General features: G+C 39.1%; 1 protein-coding gene across 2 annotated transcripts in view; it reads left to right on the top strand.

Annotated features, from left to right (window-relative positions):
- The window catches only part of LAMA4 (laminin subunit alpha 4), a 144,278-nt gene that overhangs the window by 30,036 nt on the left and 99,564 nt on the right, over positions 1 to 14,678 (top strand). For both annotated transcript variants that reach the window (XM_047732638.1, XM_047732639.1), the window contains exon 2: positions 7,004 to 7,105. In XM_047732638.1, coding sequence (XP_047588594.1) covers positions 7,004 to 7,105 — 102 coding nt within the window. The remainder of the gene's footprint in view (positions 1 to 7,003; positions 7,106 to 14,678) is intronic.

Raw genomic sequence — 14,678 nt, 5'->3', positions numbered from 1 at the left:
TTTGTTTTTGTTTTTGTTTTTGTTTTTGTTTTTGTTTAATGCTTTCCACATCGGTCCTCAGTAAATTAAAGCAAAAGCTGATGAATCAAAATTCTAGAAGACTAATTTAGAAAGCAAGATGACTGAATATTTGTAAAATGTTGGCAAATCCTTGGTTGAAGACACAAAGAAAATTTCTACAGTGATTGCCCCTCCCTCACCCTGTGCAGTGTTTTGTTTTCTGTGGTTACAGCTACTTGAAGTCAACCTCCATTCAGAAGCAAATGATAAGGTCAATAGTAGCCTAACACTGGGTCCCAATGTCTATGTCATTAACCTCACTGCATCTCATCAAGCAGGCATCTTTCCATATCACTTCATCCAAAAGAAAACAGGTGAATACAGTACAATATTTTGAGAGAGAGAGAGATCACATTCACAGAACTTTTATTACAGTATGTTGGTATAATTGTTCTATTTTATTATTAGTTATTGTGGTTAATCTCTTGCTGTGCTTAGTTTATAAATTAAACTATCATGGGTATGTATGTATGGGAAAAACATAGTATGTATAGGGTTAGTACTATCTGCAATTTCAGGCACCCACTGGGGGTCTTGGAATGTATCATCCACAGATAAGGGGGGAGAACTATTGTATGATAGGTCAGATATTATTAGAATAGGCACAGGGCTATAGAGTATGCTGTTTGTAATGGAATTTTATTATGATTGATTCACGATCATTTGTTGGAGCTGAAGATTAAGGTCTGAGTCTCTCCAAGAGAGACCTCAAGATGGGTCTCACACGACAACTTCAGACTCTTTGTAAATTTGATCCATCTTTTTTTTTTTTTTTAAAGATTTTATTTATTTGTCAGAGAGAGAGGGAGAGAGAGCAAGCACAGGCAGACAGAATGGCAGGCAGAGGCAGAGGGAGAAGCAGGCTCCTGCTGAGCAAGGAGCCCGATGCGGGACTCGATCCCAGGACGCTGGAATCATGACCTGAGCCGCAGGCAGCTGCTTAACCAACTGAGCCACCCAGGCATCCCAATTTGATCCATCTTTGCCATTGCTTCTTTCAGTGGGTAGTTGGGGAGCTCAGACTCCTAGAGAATGCTATTTGAGCATTTAAATTGTTTAGTCTATCAGGCTTTTCAACAGAAATTCTGAAGGTTCTAGAGATATAATATCTATGCAAAAGTAGTGACTTTGGGCCAATTTATTAGCTCCTCTGTGACAATATTTGGAAAACCCAGGGAGATTTTTGTGAACATTTTTAACCTAAAATGGTATTACTTAGCTTGAGTTTACTACACTCAAGAGATGCAGACTGGACTAGACTTCAAAAAATCATGACTTCAGAATCTTAAGAAAATTCAAAAAATGTTCTGTATGATGACAATATTATTAGTTTCAGTTACTGTTCTCAAGAGACTTCTTCATATGAAGACAAAACTATCCATCGGCTGGATAAATGTTATCCTCTTTGTTAAGAAACAGTCTCAGTATGTTATATTATCTTATGAAATAATTAGTATTGTGATTATATGATGGGCCTCTGGAAATAATGCCTTCTGCAATGATATCAACATATACTGTCACTCCCAGGTCCTTTAAATGTAAGTGGCACATGGGTATACCATACCAATATCTTCCTAAAGTTCCATCTAATTCTGATTTCTATGAATGTAAAATTAATCAAGCACAGACACATTGATTTTTACTCAAAGCCACATATCACACTGATGACAACAAAGTAAGCAAATGACAATCTATTCTATTCTTTGAAGGCAGAACTAAATGTTATTGATTCATCCAGTCAGTGTTCAAGCAAGAGACAAGCTGTAATAATATAGTAGCTGATGACAGAGAGCTGTAAAAAGTCTACAAATGATTTAGTGGAAAGTAATTAGTCAAAATGACAATCGGGCTGAAATAAATTGTTTATAGAGAGTCCCAGTCAATGTTTTTCATATATTAATAACTTTATATATTTTAAGCATGTATCTGTATCTTAATAATATTTTTTTCTGGAGTTTAAAGGAAAGATTTTACATTTTTATCCATTTCAGCCTGCTTTGGACTATTTGTAGTAGCAAAAATTTAGAAATAAACTAAATGTCCAAAAAAAGTTGTTGGATTAATATATATTAACCATACACCAGATGGTTAAGAGCTCAAACCCAGGAGTCAAACAAAGGATCTAAATCCATCCATCCTTCCTTCCCTCCTTCCTTCCTTCCCTTTCTCTTTTTTGTTTTTATGAGAAGTAGCATGTTGTAGTGGAGAAAGAACAAAATTTAGGTTCGTCTGAACTCCTTATACAGCTGTGTATACATTTTTCATCTTCTCTGACCAGCACTTTGTTCATTTCCAAAATGCAGATACTCATACCTAATGCACAGAATTGTTACAAAGAGCAGATACCATAATGTGGATGAAGCACTTACAATGCTTGGTACATAGGCCCTCAATAAATAATAACTGTGTTATCATTATCTTCATTATTATCATCATTATCCTTGTTATTACCATTAATTTAAAGCCTAGGAACCATCCCAGACAGTACAAGCCCTCTGAATATCCTCAGTTTAGCCACATGTGTTTCTACAGTTGTATGCTATAGGTCAGGTCTTCTCATACAGGCCAGAGTGTTCAGTGTGGCATCTAACAATTGTTTGTAACACTTCTCTTGCTCATGCACACATCTATAAACATAAACTCCATCTTCGTTTAAGAACTTATGAAGGATATTCTGAAAGAAATCAGGCAGACATTCATTTTCTCTGTGGGAAGACCACTCAGCTTTCAAAGTCTCTAAATAATATAGGTCTTGGAATCAGTAACAAAACTAAAATTAACTCTGCTTTCATTCTTAAAATTATCTGCCTTTTAATATTATAACAAAGGTCAGTTTTGCCAGTTCCTATAGAATTTCAAGAAGATATTTAGTACACACCGAACTTTCTGGAGCCTTGACCAAACATTTCTACATAAAAGGAACAACATTATATAGCTTTTCCTTGAGGATGTTCAAACTTTTCTCAAACCACTTAATTATTTGCCATTCTGAGAAATTCTCTAAGGTTCTACAACACAAAGGATCCAAGATATTCAGTGCCTGTAGTAGTGGCATCAGAAGCTCCCATGCCCAGGGCTTTCATTAGCCTAAATGGTGCTTTTATACAAATTTAAAAATGGCACCTCCTCTCTAGATAGATGAATTATAAAATATAATCCTTCCCGTGTACAAAGCCCAGCAGAAAAGAAGTTGGTTGGGTTTCCACCCTACTGCACTCTCTCCACAGGGGGCTCCGTGTGACCCTATCCCTGCCTCCCTTTTTCTTCCCATCTCTTACAGTTTACGAGACTGGAGCCAAGTCCATTTCACACAAGGTCAGACTTAGCCTGGGGAATGTGTAAGTAGATAATGACAGACGCTCTGGGTGAAGTCCGCTCCTAAACTAGGCATAACATAAAGATTTCATTGAGCACAGTCCGGTCTAGGCAGTAGCTGCCTAGACTCTGTTGAAAAAGATTGGAGACCAAATCCAGCCCCAGTAGGGAGCAGTGAGTGTATTAGCAGCATAAACCATTGGTTTCCAACAGCACATATGCTTCAGATTTGCTATCCTGGTCCAAACTGTTTAAATCACAAGCATTCGTGGAGCAATTAACATGAATAATGCACCGTGAGATGCTTTAGAGCAGTCCTTAATCACACATTGGAATTTTCAGGGGACTTTAAAAATAAATAAATAAGGGCGCCTGGGTGGCTCAGTGGATTAAAGCATCTGCCTTTGGCTTGGGGCATGATCCCAGGGTCATGGGATCGAGCCCCGCATCTGGCTCTCTGCTCGGCGGCAAGCCTGCTTCCCCACTCTCACTCTGCCTGCTTCTCTGCCTACTTGTGACCTCTCTCTGTCAAATAAATAAATTAAATCTTTAAAAATAAATAAATAAATAAATAAATAACAAAAACAGGTCCTTCTAATTTTTCTGTAAATCGGAAGCTTTTCTAAAATACAAATTTACCAAAAAAAATTTTTTGTTATTATTATTTGGGATTGTTTTCTGTGCTGTGCAATTTTATTTTTGTTCTTTGAGTATGAATCTCTTGATTTAGCTAAGTCCTCAAGGACTTAAGGATTACCTACTGTCATATTCAAAATGATGCATTTATTCAGGGCAAATCTTAATATTCTTTGTCTTCTTTAGATAAAAGAGGAGCAAAAATGCCAAAAACACTTGAACTAATATCAGTTTAGAGTGCTTTTACTGGAACATGATACCTTGGGCCAGAGGAGGGTTCTTACCATAGTTGATGATACAAGTAGATCTTCACATGTTCTGTTTCCAGGCATCACTACCAGACTCCCGGCTGACACCAGCATGCTTTTCCCCTCCTAACACACCTCCAGTCTCTGTCCCATTCATTGGGACCCATAGAAACAGAGACCAGAATGGTGGTCACAGGGGCTGGGGAGCAGGGAAAATGGGAAGATGTTGATCATAGGGTACAAACTTCCAGTTCCGAGATTAACACATTCTGAACATCTAATGTATAGACCAATGGTCATAGTTAATAATATTGTGTTATATACTTGAAAGTTGCTGAGAGAGTACATCTTAAATGTCTTCACCACAAAAAAAAGAAATGGTAATTATGTGACATGACAGAAGTGTTAGCTAAAGCTATTATGCTGGTAATCATTTTGCAATATATACACACATCAATTCAACACATTGTACACTGTAAACTTATGCAATGTTAAATGTCAATTATTATTTCAATAAAGCCAGGGGGGAAAGGATTAATTAATTTAAGTAAGTAATTTTTTTAAATACAGTATTTATTTTATAAAAAATACAGATTTTTTTACTTCTTTGCCAGAACTCCTGAATGAGAGACTCCCCACATGTCCATGCATTGGTCTGTTAGAGAGCTCAGAAACTACTGTTTTGGAAGCTACTGAGATAACTAATACTAGGCCCCTCACTATTCTTATCCATTCCTCTGATAATTAAAACCCTCTTCATGTCAAACTGCAGGATGTAACACATTCATGGGTCATCACTTATGTCTTATAACAAGGATGTATTTTTGTTTAAAGATTTTATTTATTTATTTGACAGACAGAGATCACAAGTAGGCAAAAAGGCAGGCAGAGAGAGAGGAGGAAGCAGGCTCCCCGCTGAGCAGAGAGCCCAATGCGGGGCTGGATCCCAGGACCCTGGGATCATGACCTGAGCCGAAGGCAGAGGCTTTAACCCACTGAGCCGCCCAGGCGCCCCACAAAGATGTATTTTTAAATAAAGTAAAGAAGCTTAAGGTACATGGCACATAAGTTAACTAGTGTTTTGCGAATCTTTTTCTGATACATATATATATCCTTATATATTTACATACATATATGTATGTCTGTGTACTGCATCGCAGTTAAAACATGTATTTTTTTAAGATATTATTTTTAAGTAATCTCTACACCCAATGTGGGGCTCGAATTTACAACCCCGAGATCAAGAGTAGTAGGGTCAACTGACTGAGCCAGCCAGGTGTGCCGCAAACATGTATTTTTTATATTTTGAAACAAAATTCAAAAATACTTGAACTTAGATGGTCTAAATTAAATGCTTCCTGCTGTAGTTCTAGCACTTTCCCTCTCTATTGTTCCCTAGTGGAAATTGAGGAAAAGTTTTCCTATCAACCACAAACTGTCCATTATAAATTATAAATCAGTCCCCTCTCACCCTTACTTTCTTTCTCTCACTTAGAAAGATGAAATTTCTTTGCCTTGTCTTTATGGACAAATGTCATTATTCTTTGTTAAACTTTCTCCCAATTGAATATATTAGATTTTAGTTTTCAGGTCCAAACTGGTGGTGTTTTGTTTTGTTTTGTTTTTTTGTGGTGGTGTTTTTATACTGTGAATAGTGTCCAGTGGTTCTTTCTTACAGAGAAAAAAGCAAGAGGAAATGGGTTTGCATAGCAGTCAAAGGGACTTTCAGCCAGATATAATGAAAAATTTCCTGGTGGCTAAGAGAGTACAAAGTACAATGAGTCAATGAAATGGGGGGCGGGAGGTGATGTGAAATCTCCAACTCTGTAAGTTTGTGGAAACAGCCCAGATTCTTATCTGTCTGGAATTCTTTAGAAGTGAATCTGTCTGATGGGGGAGTGGACTTCCAGGTCTATAATGCCCTTGCTGCCTTGCATCACTAAGACATTCTGAAGAAAAATAAAATACATGTTCGCAACTCCCATCATGTAAATTAGGAACAATGTCACAAAGTTTCTCAAGTAGGGCATGAGTGACATTGGCAAGGGCGAGGGGCAATTCATCGTTGTGTAGGTTGACTGGTGTATTGAAAGATGGTTTAACATCGCCACAGCCCACTTAGCACCTCTGTGTCTAATGATTTCATCACTAGAATTGGGAAAATAACGTGTTCTTCACAGAACTATAAGAAAAAATGAAACATATGAATGACACCCACATAAGACCTGACAAGTATAAGAACTCATTAACTTCTCAACCCCTCTGTTTAAAATGTTAGGATCTGAAGAGAAAAAAAAAATTTAAGCATGAAAGACACATCTCTGAGTTGTTATGCTATAGCCAGTAATTTCTGAAACCGTAAGTCTTTATTTTTAGGGAGCATGAGGCAATTCCTCACCCTCACCAGTTGTCCTGGTTTGGTTTGGTTTCGTTAAGAAAACATCAGAAAATTTCTTTCTTCTTTACTGTTACCCAAAATCTTCTTATTCTTCCTTACAATATTAGGACAGTGTTAGAGATATTCATTTTCCCCTGAAAAGTTAAAAAAATATAAAAAGGAGGAGAATATGACAAAAAAAATTAGATATACACCACTGAATCGCAATATAAATAGTTCATTCTAGTACATTCTGTAAAGAATTATTTAGATAGTTTAGTAAACATCTCCTCTTATTCTTCTCAAAAAATATTAACCAAAAGAGGTCTTTTCAATAAAGAATATATTTTTGTTCTGTCTGTTTCAGAAATGTGGTGCTGGATTCTTTCTCACCCAGTCAGGAGAGTGTCTGCCCTGTGGCTGCAACGGTAACTCTGACGAGTGCTTGGATGGCTCTGGATTCTGTATGGTAGGTCGGGGCATCTGTCACTGTTCACGTACTTCCTTGGGCTTCTGTGTCTTCAGAGGGGATCAAATATTCTTCCTGCACGTTTGCACTCTCTAGGAAATAGCTAATCAGTTTCCCTTTTTACCCTGTACCTTTTCCTGTAAGACACCTTCTAGAAACTGCTGGTGATTTTACCTGGCCCTCCGGGCATAGGTATGACACGGCATGTGCTCCTGGAGGGAACTGACCTAGCATCCCCGGCAGCTGGTGTCTACCATAGGGCCAAGGATGAAGGGATTGAAAAGGGTACACAGAAGAAGAGATCATCCATCCAAATTCCTCTGTAATAGTATAGTTTGCCATATGTTTGGCTTCATTCCACATAAACCAGAAGAATAAAACAGTTGTTTCATTGCTTATTTTACAACTTCAGATAGGTCTATAGATCAAAATTTGTTTAGAAAAAAAAAAAGGTTTGAACCAAATAGCTAATAAAAATGAAAATTTTGGCCTTGTGGTCTTTGTAAGTCTGTGTTTCAGCCCCCCCTAAAGACCCTTTTTTTTCCCCTCCCTTAACTGGAATGAATTATTATTCTGTTCAAGTATTATAGAGACTTGTGGAGGATACTGGGGAGCTTTCTAGCAAAAAGGGCTTTGCCGCAACTTTTCTGCATTCACTGAGTGGACTGACAGCTTTGTGAAAATGGCTATTGAAATATTTACCAGAAATGGCTTTAGTAGAAGTCCTAGGAGGCATTTTTTTTTTAAGATTTTATTTATTTATCTGACAGAGAGAGATCACAAGTAGGCAAAGAGGCAGGCAGAGAGGAGGAAGCAGGCTCCCCGCTGAGCAGAGAGCCCGACTCGGGGCTCGATCCCAGGACCCTGAGATCATGACCTGAGCCGAAGGCAACGGCCTAACCCACTGAGCCACCCAGGCGCCCCCTAGGAGGCATTTTTAAAGACTTATGCCCTATGATCATGTTTTCCTTCAGGAGCTGTACCACATGGCGGGAAAATTAGATTCTTCAAGATCCTCTGAGGCAGAAGAGGCTTTCCAAAAACTGCAAGAGTATTTTTGCATAAACTACAAGAATTCTTAATTAAGTACACCCTATTTACCTCAAAATTAGTATAATTATCTCCATTAAGCCGATCATTTTGATTATAAGTGGTCTCTGAGGTGTGCACACGGAGGTGCTCTTTTACCCATTGTAAATGCATTATATTAAGATGCAAATTAGAACATTTCATCGACTTTGAACCCAGCAGTTGCCACTTTTCTAGAGACAGAGAGAATGTAGTGGCAAACACTGGACAAGGCCATCTCTTTGTAGTGTTTGTTTAGTCCTGGTGTTTCTGTCTTCCCCCTCCCCCATCTTCTTAAATAACCCTTACATCCAGGATGTCCTCTGTAGTCAGTCGTGTAGGCACACGCAGCTGCCAAAGCCTGCCCCTTTCTAATGCTTCCCTCTCCGGTTTCCTGTTATTTTAATCCCCGTGACATTTGAAAAGAAAATCCCATGGATGCACTTGAACTAATAATGTACATCTCCAATAATTTGACCAATTAAAGCCTCTTTGTTATCTGGGTTTGTTTTTTTGTTTTGTTTTGTTTTGTTTTTTTTTAGCTAGAAGACAATAGGGACTGGCAGGCCCATCAGCTGCCATCAGGATGCCAGTAAGATGGAAGACTGAAATAGAAGGGTGAAAGTCCCTCCTGGGGCACGTGCGGTGATGAGCACTGGGTGTTATACACAACTAATCAATCTTTGAACACTGCATCAAAAACTAATGATGTACTATGCGTTGGTTAATTGAACCTAATAAAAAAATTAAATTAAATTAAATTTTTAAAAAGTCCTTCCTGCCAGTGCCTGTGAGAAAGCCACTCTTCTTAAGGTGACTTTGTCAGAATCGGAATTGTCGTGGTTTTCTCTCTGACTTAGACGGGAATTCTGAGGGAGAAGGTCCTCACATGATTCCTTCACAGCTCCTGGGCATACAAAGTTCTAATAAAAGTTTGGGAATGGGCTGGGGTGTAAACTCTTATGCCCACTCAAGGAAACTGGCCATCTTCCTCCAGTTACTTTGTTCCAAGACAATATTTTAAATGTTCCAAGACAGAATATTTTAAAAAAGAAAGAACATCCGTCCTACTCATCCTAATAGTGAGCCCTCCACCCCAACTCGACTCAGATGGAAATAGCTTTTTTTCCTGATTGAAGTAATATACGCTCAATGTAAAAAACAAACAAAACAATACAGCTATGTACTGTACATGAAATTCAGAGTGAAAATCACCCACAATCTTATCCCTTAGAGCTAAATATGAATATACATATATTCTTACAAATTTAATTTAGAAAGACAAAAAAAGGATGTAACTTTATTGAATTAAATGTAAGTAGCGAACAGAGGCTTGCCAGCATAGAGTACTTTGTCACTTAGGTGGTAAATATATTGCCAATGGTGACCTCTGGAATCAAACTCGGGTTTTCCCATTTCCTTTGGCCTCCCCGCTCTGGCCTCCTGGTGGAGCGGGGCCATTATCAGCTCCTGCCCTGCAGCTCCTCCGTCCAGCTCATCTGGTTCTCAGGGCACCAGAGAAGAAGCAATTTCTTCTTCTTCAAGCACTTCCTTGCATCCTTCCTTGTGGGCCTGAGTTTTCATCAGTTCTTATCTTTTGCTTGCCTAACTCATTTCTCCCGTCTTCCATACACAGCCAAATATAAAAGGACTTCTTTTTTATTTCATTTTAGTTTTGTTTTTATTTTGAAGGCTTATAATGCTTCCTTCCGCCTTGCCTTCCCCCTGGTGTTTCTAATTCTTCCTCCATTCCAATGTCCAATTTCTAAAACTGACCTTGTGTTTTACTGACTGATTTTAAGGAACTAAGCCACTTGGCAATAAAATATAGTGTAGACAAAGTTAGGCTACCATTTTAGACATAGCAAAGAAGCTTAGAGATGTCTTCACAAAAAGGATGCTAACTCTTCAAATGCAGAAAAGTGGCTAAGTGAAAAGTGCCTTCATGAATGAAATCCTTTTTGTTTCCAAAAAGCTACCTTGCATCTTATCAGAACTAAAATGTACTGGGAAGGATTCTCATCTGAGTCAGCCAGACAGGGCCCCAAAGATCAGGTGTCCCCAGTGGACATGGCAGACTCTCTAGGAAAGCTCCAGAAGGAGGTATGAGAAAGGAATTAGGGGAAGAAACAGGTAGAAGCAGACAAATGGCTGGTGGTAGAAATGCCTGGTCCCTAATAACCCATACTTTACCCCAAGTCTATAGGCTACGTACAGAGAATTAAGAATAGGACATGATTGGGGCACCTGGGTGGCTCAGTGGGGTAAGCCTCTGCCTTTGGCTCAGGTCATGATCTCAGGGTCCTGGGATGGAGCCCCGCATTGGGCTCTCTGCCCAGTGGGGAGCCTGCTTCCCTCTCTCCCTCTGCCTGCTGCTCTGCCTACTTGTGATCTCTCTCTCTCTCTCTCTTTCTGTCAAATAAATAAATAAAATCTTTGGGGGAAAAAGAAAGAAGAAGAAGAAGAAGAAGAAGAAGTGGACATGACCAAGGCCAGTTCCCATCTAAAGAAAACCCAGGAGCCCACTGACCAGAACTAGAGTGGAGAAAATCTGACTTGAAGTTTACCACAGAAACAAGGCTTCTCGGGTTCCTTTTGATTAAGGATTGGTTGGTCTATTGATCTCATCTAGCCATTTAACAAAGAAGCATTTTTTTTTTTTTTTGAGCTCCACCTATGTGCCAGACATTATCCTAGGATCTGGGTTAAGTGGTTTTTCCACTGTATTGGGTTGAAGAGCTGTAGGAACAGAAACACCTACTTGAAAGTGCTTCTGGACATGACCAACATAGTAAAGGTCAAGGTACGAGGAAAATGGGAGCCTGAGAAGCACATGTAGATATCCCTATCTGCTCAGTGAAAATCAAATGAAAAATTAAAAAGATTTCAGCGTCTGTCCCCGCATTGCAGGAATTTTTTTTTTCTAAATCTGAATGAGAATATTCAGATTTAAAACTATTAAAAGAACAGCAAAAATATCATTGAAATCTAAAGAGATGCCCATCAAGCTGTTATCTGGCTGGTGGAAACATGGATGGATTTTTATTTTCTTTTTACTTCACAGTGTGCTTCCCTAAATTCTGTACAACTGCCTGTAGTAATTTTGTAGTTAAAAAGATATTGATATTCAAATGGACTTCTACCCCACCCTAAACATAATAGAGAAAGGGAAGTAATCCAGTATATTGAAAGCTAATGAATTTTTTATTACTTCAAAGCCTAATTAAAACTTCATTCAGGAAAGCAAAGATATTACATCTCTAAATTCTGCAGACATTAACATTTTTCTCATGCTTTTCCAGCTCTCTTTTATTATGTGTATAGGACAGAAATCAACCAATACAAGTTCCTGTAAGACTAAATATGTGTGATTAATAAACCAGCACATTCATTAGACATCCCAGAGCAAGAAAAAAATGAGTTGTAGACACTTCTTTTTCCTGTTTTACTTGCAACTATACAGTTGGTATCTAGATCAAATGCATAATTCTTACATCAAAATTCTGACAATTTTCCAATATGGTGCAACTTGGAAAACCCCAAAATTTTGCAAATAGGGATGGATTTGGTTCCATGCTAACTGAAGTTTTGAAATAAAGTCAGAAAATTGTATGTCCAAACATTTTAGAGTCCTCTGTTGCTTTGTGCCCAGTCACATGAGAATATAATAGGAACTGAATGCAAGTAAGTTCCCTATATGTAGGTCATGTTTCTTCTTCCAACCCTGAATATGTTCTTCTTATGTTCTTCATCTCAGTTAATTAATCATTCTGCCAAACCCTCATACTAAGATGTCCCAGATGCTTCATGAACTTCCTTTTCGTCTTCCCCAACATTCAACCGCAGAGAGAGCCTCTTCTCTTCTCTTGATTCCCATCCACAGCATCTCTCCCAGACCACAGCTATGACTTCCCAATGACTCATCATGCCCTGATCCAGACTTTCCTTCCCCTACTCTGTCTTCCTTACCAGCAATGGAGACATCTTTCAACCTAATCAGATATTCTCCTTTCTAAAATCTTCCAAGGCTTTCTACTCCAGCCCCACTGAGTTGCTCACTGCCACCAAAACTAATTCTATATGGGCAGAGTCTGTGTCTGAATTTGTGCTCCCTTGCTCTCTACCTGGGATTTCTTGCTTCTCCTTCAAGGCCTCATTCAAATGTCATCAGCTCCATTAGGTCTTCTCCAACTTTCTTAGGAAAAGCCAGAACCTCTTCTTCCTCTTTGCCCCATCATAGGTATATCCTTTATACATACCGCGGTCACAGCACCTAGCACACAATTGTTTGTTGGCCTCTCTTCTTCTTTCATAAGGCTGTGAGTTACTCAAAGGCAGGAACCAGGTCTTTTTCATTAAATGACACATAAATGAATCTGGTCTTCTTCATCTGAATAAGTCACAGCTCATTGTCTGTCATGATATCAGCTGAATCCAAGCTTATTAAATGAATGAATGAATTAGTAAAATAACAAACTGATATATGCAAAAACCTTTAATTTTACAATTTATGAGACACTTGGGTCACTCTTCATTGCAGTGAAATGTACTGTGTTTGTTTTTTTTTTTATTTGACAGAGAGAGAGAGATCACAAGTAGGCAGAGAGGCAGGCAGAGAAAGAGAGGGAGAAGCAGGCTCCCCGCTGAGCAGAGAGCCCAGTGTGGGGCTCGATCCCAGGACCCTGGGATCATGACACGAGCTGAAGGCAGAGGCTTTAACCCACTGAGCCACCCAGGTGCCCCTGTACTGTGTTTTTATGCTAGATACTCAGGCTCAGGCCGAATGCTGAGCAATTAACAAACACGTTACTTAGTCTAGGTGTTTCTAGACCCCTACTTCTCAAAGTACAGTCTAGACCAGCAGCCCTGGTGATACTTGGGAGCTTGTTAGAATGGCAGATATCCAGGCCCCACCCCAGACATCCTGGATCTGAATCTGCAACTTCACAACATCTCCAGGGCATTGGTGTGCACAGTAAAGTTTAAGAAGCACTGATCTAGACAGAGCAGAAGTTCTCAAACTTTTGGTCTCCTGAGCCCTTTGCACTCATCAGAGTTATTCAAGTTGCCAAAGAGTTTTGTTTGTGGGGGTTATCCATGTTTACTGCATTTGAAATAAAACTGTAAATAGATCTTTTAAAAAGCTGGTGGGGGTGGGCACCTGGATAGTACAGTTAGTGGAGCAACCTAATCTTGGTTTCAGCTCAGGTTATGATCTCAGGGTCATGAGACTGAGCCCCCACATCGGGCTCTGTGTTCAGCACAGAGTCTGCTTGAGTACCTCTCTTCCTCTCCCTGTGCCTCTCCCCACTCCACAACCCCCCTCACTCTCACACTCTCTAAAATAAATAAATCTTTAAAAAAAAATTTAGGGGCATCCAGTGGCTCAGTTGTTAAGTGTCTGCCTTCAGCTCAGGTCCTGATCCAGGATCAAGTCTCATGTGAGGCTGGGAAGCCTGCTTCTCCCTCTCCCATTCCTCCTGCTTGTGCTCCTTCTCTTCCTGTCTCTCTCTGTGTCAAATAAATAAATAAAATAAAAATCTTAAAAAAAAAATAAAAAGAAATAAAAAAGAAAAAAAGAATTTAAAACTGAAAGTTATTCTAGTATTTTCTTCTTATTTTATTTGAAAATAGCAATAAACCCATTGCATATTAGCATAAGTAATATGCTTTTATAAAATATAAACATATTTTACAAATTAAAAATATAGTTCATGCTTGGCTTAAGAGAAGGGAGCTGGATCTCATATCTGTGGTGGTATCTCCATGTCATAGAGCCCCAGGAGCCCCAGCTTCTACCTTACACACATGAGAAAATGAGAGTCCAAAAGATAAATAAAATCTTAGTATTACTAGGAGAATGGTTTTGACCTCCCTAGACATAGTTTGAGAACCATAGATCTAGGTAGACTCTAGTCTTGCATAATCATGTGACAAACCACATGAAGGCCAATGTGATCCTCTTAGGCTTTCTTGCTATATTAAACTGATTCTGTGGCCAAGTTATTGAGATGGCATTTCTCAGGTGGAGAAGCTCTGCCCTTTTGATCTGAAGTCCATACTGTTAGCAAAATAGTATGGCACCTTCTAATGTAGTCATTTTATGACTCTTTTGGGAAAGGAGCCTTTTGTCTAACACACTGGAGAAGTGGTATAATATGAGCATTAACAGCCTGGCTGCTGGAGCCAGATTGCCTGAGTCTGAATCTCACTTTTACCTCCTTCCATCTGTGTGACAATTTACTGGGCAATGTGTTTAACCTCTCTGTGTTTCCATCTCTTCACATGTAAAATGGCGTTAAAAAATAGTCACCTACTTTTTTTTTTTTTTTTTTAGATTTTATTTATTTATTTGACAGAGAGAAATCACAAGTAAGCAGAGAGGCAGGCAGAGAGAGAGGAGGAAGCAGGCTCCCTGCTGAGCAGAAAGCCCCATGCGGGGCTCGAACCCAGGACCTGGGATCATGACCTGAGCCGAAGGCAGCAGCTTAACCCACTGAGCCAC

The sequence above is a fragment of the Lutra lutra genome, chromosome 6, assembly GCF_902655055.1.
Source record: "Lutra lutra chromosome 6, mLutLut1.2, whole genome shotgun sequence".
Classification (NCBI taxonomy): domain Eukaryota; kingdom Metazoa; phylum Chordata; class Mammalia; order Carnivora; family Mustelidae; genus Lutra; species Lutra lutra.
Note: the sequence above shows the minus strand (reverse complement) of the source record. Positions and strands in the feature narration are given on the sequence as shown.